Source organism: Papio anubis, chromosome 7 (genome assembly GCF_008728515.1).
Source record: "Papio anubis isolate 15944 chromosome 7, Panubis1.0, whole genome shotgun sequence".
In the NCBI taxonomy this organism is placed as follows: domain Eukaryota; kingdom Metazoa; phylum Chordata; class Mammalia; order Primates; family Cercopithecidae; genus Papio; species Papio anubis.
The window spans coordinates 35,722,230-35,735,496 of record NC_044982.1 but is presented as its reverse complement, the minus strand read 5'-3'; the positions used below and the strand labels follow the sequence as shown (position 1 = coordinate 35,735,496).

Below are 13,267 nucleotides of genomic sequence, written 5' to 3'. Positions count from 1 at the left end.
TCTAAATAAAATGAGAAAGCAATAAAACATTTTAAATTTGGAATGCTGTTGCTTTTGAGTTTGTGATTTGTAGAGGCAAGAAAATTTATAAGGAGGCTGCTTGGGGGAGAATGAGGTAGACTCCAATTTAGCTACTTGTTTTAGTTGTAAGCAATACTTCTTTAGTTGCAAATATATTCAGTTATATAATTACTTTATATTGCTCTTTCTCTTTGCTTAACCCAAAGGATTTGTGAATCTGTGAATATAAAATTACAGTCACCATCTCATTGTTCATTGGCTTTATAGTGGTAGATTGGCTAAAATAAAAGGCTTCATTTTAATCCCTTTCAGAGTTTTAGACTTTTATCAGATCAAGCATAAAATTAAACAGTAGATTATTTTCCACCATAAGAATTCTTAGTTTGCTCAAAAAATTTGCTAAGCAAGCTTTAATGATAAAGTCTCATTCTAAATCCACATGCCAATTATTGAAAATATTTATGAGGAACTGCCTTTCCAGTTCTGAAGATTTGAAAAAACCTCTTCTGGTTGGAGACGACTTTAGCATCTGCTGGTGGATATTCAGGATATTCTCTTGAAATTTGGGTTTTATCTTTTCTGTTAACTGCCACCTTAAACTAGGTCTTGCTCTGTCGTATTTGGATGGTACCAAATTGAATGCTTAGTAATAATTAGCACAGAACAATCAATGGAGTGTGTATACCTGTTCCAAAGCCTATAAAGTTGGCCAAAAGAGATTCTGAAAATGAACTGCAACTGAACTTAAAGGAATTGGTAGAGAAGCTAGAATATTTTTGTTGTGTGGTTTAATTTTCTACATGATTTTAATTAGCAGTGAATTATGTAAATGAAAATACGTGAATGAATTGGGTACTTTATACTCAAATATGTTAAAGTTGGCTTCCAAATTTAGCTGCTTCTGTTAAAAAATTTTAACCAGTTTTTACATGTGAAAGTATATGCATATGCATAATTTGTTTATATAAAACGTACATGCATATGCACTAATACATGTTTGAGTACATATGTTTGTGTATGTACATGTACGTATACCGTTTTGGATTAAAGAAAAAAACTCTGAATCAGACATTGTTTAATTCTAAACCTAGATAGTTTTCCTAAACTGTGTTTTCTACCTCTTTATTTTGTGGTGTCACAATAGGTAACCATACCCATTTCCTGTACTAAACCCTGAGAATCCTTATTTCTCTGCCTTTTTGAGGTTACCAGGAAACATTAGACATCATGGAAAAATTCACTGAAAATAGTATTACAAGGATTTTATTAGTAGCTTATTAAGCAGAGGGAAAAGTACTTGTATCATCTGTATTCAGCAAGCAAAATTAATCATGATTAATTTTACAATTTGAATTATAAGTGGCATAATTTAAAAGGAAAAACTTAGGCTGGGCTCAGTGGCTCACACCTGTACTCCTAGCACTTTGGGAGGCCAAGACGGGCAGATCACTTGAGGTCAGGAGTTCTAGAGCAGCCTGGCCAATATGGTGAAACCCCATCTCTACTAAAAATACAAAAAATAGCCAGGCATAGTGGTACATACCTGTAATCCCAGTAACTCAAAAGGCTAAGTCACGAGAATTGCTTGAACTTGGGAGGTGGAGGTTGCAGTGAACCAAGATTGCACCACTGCATTCCAGCCTGGGTGACAGAGTGAGACCCTGTCTCAAAAAAAAAAAAAAAAAAAAAAAAGGGAAAAGGAAAACCTTAGATGGTTTTCTTTCTTATTTATAGCTTTCATTTCCATGTGAACCTAATTTAAAAAAAATTGGGTTTAAATGACTGAAGTGTTGGATGAGTTTTGGAAGTTAACATCTTTGAAAATGATAGTTCTATCAGAATTTCTCAAATTCTTCAATGTAATATGTTGCTCTTTATTTTAAAGACCACATATTAAGGGTTAATTTTCTTCTGATTGGTCTTTTATTGGAATTGCTATTTGTTACTGATTTTTTTTTACTGTTTTTTGAATTAAACACAAAAATTCTAACTAAATAAAACAAGCTGTGACTTAGTAATGCCCAGATTAAGTCACACGAGAGACTCTGAACTCAGGTAGCCTTATAGTTCCATTTTATATCTACTAATCTTTTCTATAGAATTTGGCAATTACTTCTCAGTTACTAATCCTAGTTTTCTCTTATAAATTAAGACTAATAAGTTGATGCAATGATGAAACTTGCCATTATAGCTGGTAGTTACACTCTTAATGTGCAACACAACATCTCAAACAAAATGTTCTAGATGAGATCAGATAGAACAGGAAACATTGCCTGTGGTGTTTTTCTGTGTATGAAATTAGTGGTCAGGGTGAGGAAATGCTTTGAAAGTGTATATGAAGTTATTATTTTGTCTTTATGTGAAAAATTTAAAAATTACTGTTACAATGTTGACAAGACATGAGGACAGGAGAGTTTTATATTTATCAAGACGTAATTACAAAGCACATATATATCATGAGTAGTATTTCTCTGGGTAAGACTTTCTTAATGTATCTGAGTTTTTGATGCTTGAATTGATTTTCCTTAGGTTTTCTTTTGTTTTATTACTGGATAAGGATTGACAAAGGAGGTATTCTTTGAGGTAATCTGCTTTATTCTAGAGCTTCTTAACTTGAAAATGTAGTTGGCTATAGGAGAATTATTGAAGGAAACCTGGCAACATTGCTCTTCCTATTAAGCAGTTTGTAGCAGAAATATAATTTGGAAGCTTTAAAATTTTCTACTTTAAAAAAACAGAGACTCAGATGAATCTACAATACTTTTAGTCACTTTTATTAGAGTTAGTCTTGGTGTTTTAAAAAAGATTGTATACACTACTCTGTAGCATTTTGGGCTATTAATACTTTTCCTTGTTACTATTAACACAGAGTCAGAGGACTGTAAAGGATCTTAGAGTTTATATGTCAGTTCCTTATGTTATGGTAGATGATTTTCATTCATCTGAACAAAAAAGTTACATCCTCTTGCAGCAACCTTGATTTTGTCCTTTATTATTGTTTTGAGTACAAAAAAAAATACTAAATTCTATTCTTTGATCCTTTTTGAGGAATGAAAGTAAAATGTTTATTTTGACCAAAACAATAAAAATACTTCATTATGTTTCCAAGGAAGAAGTATTAAAAAGTTTAAGGGCTATATTCTACTTTGTTTTGGTAAAATTAGAATGTGCTTTTCCATCCTTACAACAGAAATACAAGTTGACAGATTCTGGAAAATACCATGAAGAAAATTAAGTCATCTATAATCTCATCACTCGGAGATATCCACTATTAGTATTTTGTAATTTATTCCTTCCAGTCTTTTTAAATGTACATGTTTATATGCACTTAAAAAAGTAGAGTTAGGATCATGTTATGTGACTTTTGTGCTACTGTTGGAGTTTTGTATCTCACTTTTTTCATTTAGCAGTCTGAACATTTACTCATGTTATTAGCTGTTCCTTGTTTTTTTTTTTTTTCTTTTTTTTGAGACAGAGTCTCACTTTGTTGCCCAGGCTGGAGTGCAATGGTGCAATCTTGGCTCACTGCAACCTCTGCCTCCTGGGTTCAAGAGATTCTGCTGCCTCAGCCTCCCGAGTAGCTGGGATTATAGGCGCGCGCCACCACACCTGGCTAATTTTGTATTTTTAGTAGAGACAGAGTTTTGCCATGTTGGCCAGGCTGGTCTCGAACTCCTGACTTCAGGTGTTCCGCCCACCTCAGCCTCCCAAAATGCTGAGATTACAGGCGTGAGCTACCACGCCCAGCCTCTTTAATTTGTTTTTAAGTGGCTGCATAATTTTTTGTCACTTAGATGTATGTGAAAGACAGTACAATATAGTGGACTCTGGAGCCAGACTTCTTGGCTTCAAATGTTTGCCACTTATTAACTATGCGATCTTGGGAAAGTTATTGTCTTGTCTTGTGCCTCAGTTTCCTCATTTATCAAAAGATGGCAAAAATAATGCCTACTTCATAGGTTTATTGTGAGGATTATATTTATTAAGCATACAGTTAGAACAGTGTTTGACAATTGTAAACTTGTTATATAATATCTTTGTCATTATTGATAAAATATTATATCATTATTTAACCAGTTAACTAACCCCATTGTTAGTTTTCATGTTGTTTCCTGATATTTACTATTGTAATGAACACTGTGCTGAGTGTCCATTACATAAGCTTTTGTGTATAGCTACTGTGATTATTTTCTTAGGATAAATAATGTTGACATGAAATTATCAGTCAAGGGGAATATACATTATTGGGGCTTTGATATATACTGTTAATTGCTTTATGGAAAGTGCTGGTCTATACTTTATCTGGTAGAGTTTGGGAGGATCGCCACAAATATTACAAGTTAGAAGTAAATCTAGATGAATTTTATCTACTCTTCATCCCCTGGATAATGCTCAGAAGTTTATCATTGTTATTGTGGGAAGACTACTAAAATATTATTTCAGATAGTTTTGGGTGCGTGAACAGCTCTAGGAATTTTACAGAAACTTACAGGGACAGGTTGAGATATTTAATTTGTCTCTCACTAGTATGTTGTAAAGAATTCATTGAATCTCTAGACTAGATTATCTGCTTTCTAACATTAATCATTATTAAGATTCTAATATAAAGCTGGTTAGTAGATGCATTAGTTGGAATATATGTTAGATTCTTTCAAGGAAAGAACCTTCCAAAATCATTGAAATGAAAGAGAAGTTTCTATTTCTCTCATGAGAACCATTGGGAGTCTAATGGGATCTATTCCTGTCATGATGGATGGATTATGTTATCTTTCACATGTGGCTTTCTTGCCTTGTCCAAAGGGCCTGCTTTAGTCATTGACATTTTCCAGCAAACAGGAATGAGGAGGGAGTAGAAAAGATCAAGGACATCTAGCCTTTATCTTCCTGATTGAGATTTGGAAAACATGCCTTTCATTTTCTCCCACCTTTCATTGGCCATACATAATCATGTGACAACTTCTTGCCACGGGAGAGGCTGAAAAATGTCTCTAACTAGGTAGACAAAAGCCCAGCAGAAATTCAGTGAGGGGAAGATTCTGTTCAGAGGAACACAGAAAATGCTCTTGGCAGTGGCTATCTTTGGGTAGTGAGGAACTTTCTTTTTACATACTACTTTTTAATTTTCCAATGAGTAATAATTTTTAAATGAAACCATGAAACAGAACGGCAAATACCAATATAATTCCCCCATATCTTAGTATCTGGTGGGAATTTCACTGATGGCGTGCTGTTACATGCTCATCAGACTCTTACCTGTTCAGTCTTTATTTTCCTGTTTCTTCGTCAACTTTATGGATATATAATTTAGGTACAGTAAATGGCATCTGTTAAATGTGTACAATCCAAGGAGTTTTAACAGATGTGTATACCCGTCAAATACCTTAATCAAGATGTGAGTGTTTCTGTCACCTTCAAAAAATTCTCTGTGCCTTGTTGCAGTCCATCTCTCTGCTGCCTCTGGTCATGGGCAACCACTAATCTGCTTTCTATCATTATGATTTCCCTCTTCTAGCAGTTGATATAAATGGAATCATATAGTATACAGCCTTTCGTATGTACTTTTCCTGTAGTGTAATGCTTTTTGAGATTCATCGTACTGCTTGCATGTGTGAGTAGTTTGTTCTTTCTTACTGCTGAGAATTCCATTGTATGAGCAGGCTGTATATTGCTTATCTGTTCACCTGACGATGGTTGTATTGTTTCCCGTTTTTGGCTGTCGTGAATAAAATTTCTAAACTGTCTTTTTTCCATTGTATCATGAGGATTAAAGAAGTTTTTGGAGCCTAAGATTCTTGGTCTAGGACAGGTGTTGGCAAACCACCACCTGTGGGCTAAGTCCAGCTCTATACCTGCCTGTTTTTATAAATAAATAAAATTTGTATTTATGTTCTGTGTTGTCTATGCCTGCTTTCATGTTACAGCTGTAGACTTGAATTGTTGCAACAGAGGTTATCTGGCCCATGAAGCCTAAAATATGTAGTATCTGACCCTTCACAGGAAAAGTTTTTGGACTCCTTTATTTCTCCCCTAATCTAGGGAGAAACAAGTCCCTTAACCCAGGGGTCCCCAACCCCCAGGCCATGGACTGGCATGGATCTGTGGCCTGTTAGGAACCGGGCTGCACAGCAGGAGGTGAGCGGGGTGTGGGGAGCAAGCATTTCTGCCTGAGCTCCTCTTCCTGTCAGATCAGTGGCAGCATTCATTTCTCATAGGAGCGTGAACCTTATTGTAAACTACACATGCGAGGGATCTAGGTTGCCCGCTCCTCTCCTCATGAGAATCTAATGCCTGATGATCTGAGATGGAACAGTTTCATCCTGAAACCATCCTCCAATCCCATGGATCCATAGAAAAATTGTCTTCCATGAAACTAGTCCCTTGTGCCAGAAAGGTTGGGGACCGCTGCGTTAACCAGTAAGCAGCAATATAGGGAGTAATTTCTGTTTGGGTGAAAACTGAGTCACCACTTACGATTATAAGGGAGGTACTATCCAAGAAATTAGAATGGATCTTAAAGGCCTTCTCTTTAAAAGTATAGTAGTATATTCATTGAGATTGCATTATGAACACAATGCTATCTCCGTCAGATTATTTTTTGAATAACATTTCTATTATTGAGTACTTCAGTCATATAGAATGTATGTGGTCCCCCAAATGTCTCTGAAAAACTCACTTTATACATTTACTGCCCATGCATCTCTCTTTGTTCTTATAGCCCCTCTCTGCCCTATGAGTAATACTAAAAAAAGAGAAGTCAATGTAGAAGTGCATCTGGCTTGGAGGACACAGAATGAAGGGAAGGTTGAGGAGGTCGGTGGTTAAAGAAGAAAATTATCCAAGAAATTTAAGAGACTTCTTTTGTTTTTGATACTTGGAATTAGAAAAGCCCTATAGATGATTTGTTCTAGTAACCACCTCCTTCCAAGATACATATAGGTATCTTTAGAAAAATGAGTGATGTCAAGAATACAACAGCCTGGGCGCAGTGGCTAACACCTGTAATTCCAGCATGTTGGGAGGCCAAGGCAGGAGGTATCACTTAAGCCCAGGAATTTGAGACCAGCCTGGGCAGCATAGCGAGACCCCCATCTCTACAAAAATTTTTTAAAAAGTAAGCCAGGCGTGGTGGCATGTGCCTGCAGCCCCAGCTACTCAGGAAGCTGAGGTGGGAGGATCCCTGGAACCTAGGAGTTTGAGATTGCAGTGAGCTATGATTGTGCCATTGCACTCCAGCCTGGGTGACAGAATGAGTCTCTGTCTCAAAAAAGAAAAAAGAAAAGAAAAAAAAAAAAAAAAAAAAGGAATGCAATTTGAGTTTCTTAGGTGAGTCCTTTTCTTAAAATTCTTATGTGCTCAACTTCGTGTTGTGTGGTGAGGATTTTTACTGATAGGACAAGTTAGAGAATCCCATTAACTTCTCATGTCTTCTATCAGTATCTTGGGAATGTTTATCAGAATTTGCCTGCTGGACCGTTCATGGCTCTAGGCAAATGCTTCAAGTATCCTTGGTGTTAAGTCAGTATCCAATTTTACTCATCTTCCTGTTGCTCATCACTTATTTATTGACCTATAGTTGTTACTTTGAAATATTACTTTGAAAGAATGGTTGTGTGTAATTAACAAATTTTATGAACAATAACAGTATTCAATAAGACTGCTAAGAAATGCCAGATATCTTAACTTTTTTTTTTTTTTTTTTGAGACAGGGTCTCACTCTCTTGCCCAGGCTGGAGGGCAGTGGCATGAACACAGCTCACTGCAGCCTGAACTTCCTCAGCTTAAGTGATCCTCCCACCTCAACTTCCCAAGTCATTAGGCCCATGGGCACATGCCACCACACCCAGCTAGTATATGTGTGTGTGTGTGTGTGTGTGTGTGTGTGTGTTTGTAGAGATGAGGTCTCACTATGTTGCTTGGGCTTGTCTTCAACTCCTGGGCTCCAGCAGTCCTCCCACCTTACCTCCCAAAATGCTGGGATTACTGGCATGAGCTGCTGTGCCTGGCATATCAGCTTTTTGTGTATGTGTCTTTAGAGATGCAGACCCTTGGCCAGTATAATTTTTACAAGTCTGGCATATCAGCTTTTTGTGTATGTGTCTTTAGAGATGCAGACCCTTGGCCAGTATAATTTTTACAAGTCTGAAATTCCAGTTTGTAATCTTGTTTATTTTGTTAGAAATTGATTTTTTTCTCCTTAAATCATGACAGAGGCATTCTATCAGATATAATTAATTGGTTACAGTTGAATCATGATGAGATGGCTTAGTTTATAATCCAAATTCATGTGAGAAGGACATATTTCTTTGCTCTGCTTTCTTCTCGGTTTATTAGAAAAAATTAGTATTGAAGCATTTTTCTTAATGCAGAATAATATTAAAATAGGGGTATTGTAACGGCACATTTTACTTTGGACCTAAAGTTTAAATATGATGGTTTTAATCCCAAAAGAAATAGTAAAATTGCTGTGTATGCCAAGAAAACTTGTACAAATTTAACATAATCTTTATAAACCAATAGTAATATATATTTATTTCTGGTTGGTTATTTTTTAAGCTGCCTTCAGTAGGTTACATTAGCACATTAAAATACATTTTTAGTGTAATTTTTTTCTGATGTGTTCATCTTCGGAGTAAAATTTGATACTTCTAAAGTACATAGAATTGTTCTTTTGGAGTGAAGTTGGGACTACACCATGAGGCCTTATTACAATGTTAGTTTGTTCTGATAAGTGCCATGTGTATTTTTGAGAACCTAAACATGCTTCTGCTTAATAGACAAAAATCTCTTAAGGAAAAGAAGAAAAGCACTGTTGAAGTCATGTACTTCTGTTAAAATCATAGCCTCCCTTTTAGACATATTTATGCTTCTGCTTAAATTTTTAGATTTTTTGCATAGAATCACTCAGAGTTGTAAATTTAGGTAGTAATAGAACTACTCAATTCTTCCAGCTCTCTGTCTCGAAAAGCTTTTTTTTGCATTCTTTATGTTTACTTATTTAAAATGCAACCATTTCTATATAAATTTAATATTAGATATTTATACATAAAAGAAAACATGGTAGTATAATGACATATTCTTTTACTGTTTCATTTGAAAATTACAAAGGTAATATCTTTAGCTGATTTTGTTACAGATACATATTATTTTTAGTATACCAAGAACAGAACGTATATATTAATAAAAATCCTTTGGAAAGCTTAAATGCTGAGAAATACTACGACAGTTTAAGTTCTACTGAATACAGAATTAACTTATTTCTAAAATACGTATAAAGTATGTTATGACAATACATTTATGCGTTCTGTTCTTACTGAGTTTCACATGGAGTAACCAAGCACTTTGCTCTTTGTTAATCTATGATTTAGTCATTTAATGTAGTTAATAATAATTCTGCATTTATGCAATCCGTGATTTTGAGCAGATATTTCTTTTTTCTCTTAATGTAAGTTTAATTATGATAGCACCGTTAATTATTGACTATCCAATAAATGAATACAGAACAGAGCATAAAAAACTACAATTAAAAAATTTTTTAATTTTAAGTGAGCCAGTATTTTTAATTTTTTTTGGTAGCAACTTCTGTAATTCACCCTACCACTTTAAAAAAGTGATACATCTAAGAAGTAGCCAAGTTGACAGCTTGTATCATTTCATTTTAGCTCACTAATCCAGTTTCTATTAGAGGTGCTAAGGATGAATGACTTATGACTTAAAGACGGGGGTGGGGGGCATCTTAAATAATTCACATCTTGAAAAAAGACAGCAAATGAACTGAGCATTTCATAGAAAACCTTTTTTTCCCCAACTTATCTCAAGAATATATTATTCTGACAAAAAAAAAAAATGTGGCTACAGAAAACACCATAACTTTTATGATCCATAGAACATACTCAAATAATTCAAATTGTTATTTTTTTCTGGTTCTAGTCATTTTAAAGAATGAAGTAATGCTTGAGATGTTCTGTAAACCCTTAGTCATATTAGTACATTATAGAGTCCTTTTACTAGCGTTTTTTCAAGCATTTCACTTAAATAAAAAATCCTTATTGCACACTCTTTGCATTGTAGGCATGGAAAAAAATCTGACTTTTAGCCTTGCCATCAAGTCAACATTGCCCTTTAAAATTCCTATTTTTGGCCAGGGGTGGTGGCTCACGCCTGTAATCCTAGCACTTTGGGAGGCCGAGGCAGGCGGATCACGAGGTCAGGAGATCAAGACCATCCTGGCTAACATGGTGAAACCCTGTCTCTACTAAAAATACAAAAAATTAGCCCGTGTGGTGGCAGGTGCCTGTAGTCCCAGCTACTTGGGAGGCTGAGGCAGGAGAATGGCGTGAACCCGGGAGGCGGAGCTTGCAGTGAGCCGAGATTGCACCACTGTACTCCATCCTGGGTGACAGAGTGAGACTCCATCTCAAAAAAAAAGAAAAAAAAGATTCCTATTTTTAACCTCATTAATTCCAGCTAATAAAATAAAAACCTCATAAATACTCAAAAAGCACCCTGGACTAGACAAAGTTGTTGTAGAATTGTACACCTCATTTCATTGCCCTCGTGGAAATTTATATTAATTAATTTATGCTCCCTTTTCATCACCAATATGGCTACCATAGATCCTCAAAGGGGAAGAATACATCTCAGGCAGTATGTGGAGTTTTAAAATTTCATTATCAGAAATCATTTGATATTATAAAGTTCATCTTAAGAGAATTAAAAAAATCTATATTCATATGCAACATTTGCAATCAATATGATTTTTAAAGCTTTTGTCAGTTTCATAGTGATACTTGGTTATAGCAATTGCTGTTTCTAAATGTTTCGTAGTGCTCTTGTGGTAGAAACATACATAAATTATATCATTAAATAATATAATTTAATTATCACCAGCAATACTAGCTCTTTCAATTCACTGACCTTTCTTAGATACACTTGGACACTTTTCTTCTTAGAAACACAGCTCAGAATGCAGTCACACGATTTTGTGGGCTTGTAGTTTGAGCTATTTCAAACTTAAGAAGCTTTGCAAATGGCTACTCACCCCCTGCAAGTAGTTGTCAGGTGATTTTTAAACATTAAATTCATTCATATGATCACCTGAATAGAGAATGTGCTGTGGGAAAAAGAAAAAAGACATTGATATTGCAAAGCTGACTTAAGTCCCTTCCTTTTAATACCTAATTTTGTATGTTGATGTTTTAGCCTACTGTCCGACATTCCTTTTCAACTCACATCATGCTGAATTACATGCAGATTATTGTTTTAAAAATATTTTTTTATAAAGGTTATGGTATGTTTTCTTAGGATGTAAAAACTTATGAAATTTAGTATATCGTGAAGGGAAAATTCTGAGTATTCTAATGGCTTTTTAAAATAATCATTTATTTGCTAGGTAAGTTCTCTTCTACGCTGTATGAGACTGGTGGCTGTGATATGTCACTTGTGAATTTTGAACCAGCAGCAAGAAGAGCATCCAATATCTGGTATGTGTGAAGTCATATTAGGAGTGTATGTACTTTCATATGTTTGCCATGTTTAATGTTTTTAAGCCTAGAACTATAAAAGTTAATTTTTTTGTTTTTTATAATTGTTTAATGTTGCTAACTGACAAATAAAAATTATAAATATTTATGACATACAACCTGATGTTCTGAAATACTGTATACATTGGCTAAATTGAGCTAAAATTAACATGTATTACCTCACATACTTATAATCTTGTTTGTGGTGAGGACACTTAAATCTGCTCTCTTAGTGATTTTCAACTATACAGTACATTGTTAACTGTAGTCACCAGGTCAGATATAAAAGTTATTTTGAAAACATCTTTATATTTACTCTAATAATTTGTCATAGTGCATTTGTTTCTAAAAACTTAAGGTAGATTTTTTTTTGCTATGGAAAAAAGAAAGTATTATTTTTAAAACAAAAGCTATTCTGTGTTTTAAAAACTAAATCAAGATATCCCAAAGATCTTATAGGGGCACAGTGTTTTCCCACAGTGTCAAATTTAATTGTAAATTTCATGTTCTCTATATATTGTATAATGTATAAAAGCTAATCAGGACTTACTCTTCTTATAAGTTCTTACATAACTAAGTTCAAGCCTGTCAGTTCTCTTTCTTTATGTAATTTTAAAATTTTAATTCCTTCTAAGTGTTTGGTCAGGTACCTTTTTAAATAATCAACTTTCATTTTGTTTAAAATTTCTTTTACTGGCTTTAAGGAAGAATTTCTTAAAATATGTCTCATATGTTACCTTTAGTTTCTTCCCACCCCCCCCGAAGGAATTTGTAAGATAATGAAGTCAGGAGAAGAGCAAATAAATTAGAAATCTTGATCATATAACACAATTATAGTTTTAGAAGGTGTTAAAATGTTTGTTTTCTGAAATTTTGATCTTATTGCTTATCTATTCGAATTGCACTTTGAAACCTGTTCTTGATTAATTAGCTTTCTTTCCCCTCAAGAGTTATTGATTCTTATTTTAGGACTTCCGTTTAATAATAGATCACATCTATTTAAATGTTAGACATCTGTGGGCTGTTTACTTATTTTTTTGTTTTGAGGGACCATTTGAAGCACTAAAATATTGCAGTCATTTAGCTTCACATGCTAAAAAAGTAGAACATATAGATAACTATGCTCTTTAAGCTCTTTTGGTCTAGTTTCAGAATTCACCCTCTCAAAAAATTATTAAATTGGACTGTTACCCTGATTCTGTAACAACGGAAACAGTAGGAGGATGGAGGGATAGAAATGCTGTTACTATGTTTAATGTAGTTCAAGAGAACAATTCCTTACACCATAAATGTGGTAAAGCCTCAAGTTTTGAAATCCAAACATAACTGAACTGTGGAAACTGAATTATGTTGTAGGTTATTACATTATACTTAAATTTATTGTGTCTTTACTGGCTTCTGGCAATATGTTTATTGCTTTCTTTGGATTATCTCATTTAAACACTTTCACAAGAACCTTGTGATACAGATAGATACTATTGTCATATGTTACTGAAGAGGAAACGGAAGTATGAAGAGGGTAGGTAACTTGTCCAAGATCTCATTCAGTTGAAGAGATTTGAATGTAGTCACTGACCCAGAGGCTATGCTTTTATCACGACTCTAGGAAAATGCTATTTTGCATTTTGAAGTTAACATGGAAAAGTGAAGATATGTGAATCTCATGTGATTGTTAAAGGATATATTTTTCTTTCTGTTTGACAAACTGTTTGTTCCCTAAAGTCTTT

General features: G+C 34.4%; 1 protein-coding gene across 10 annotated transcripts in view; it reads left to right on the top strand.

Annotated features, from left to right (window-relative positions):
* PCNX1 (pecanex 1) overlaps positions 1 to 13,267 on the top strand; it is a 203,654-nt gene that overhangs the window by 84,728 nt on the left and 105,659 nt on the right. For 8 of the 10 annotated variants that reach the window (XM_003901999.4, XM_009211866.4, XM_017961304.3 and 5 more), the window contains one exon: positions 11,411 to 11,501. The exons of the other annotated variants lie outside the window; for them this stretch is intronic. In XM_003901999.4, the coding sequence (XP_003902048.3) occupies positions 11,411 to 11,501 (91 nt within the window). The remainder of the gene's footprint in view (positions 1 to 11,410; positions 11,502 to 13,267) is intronic. 10 annotated transcript variants of the gene reach the window in all.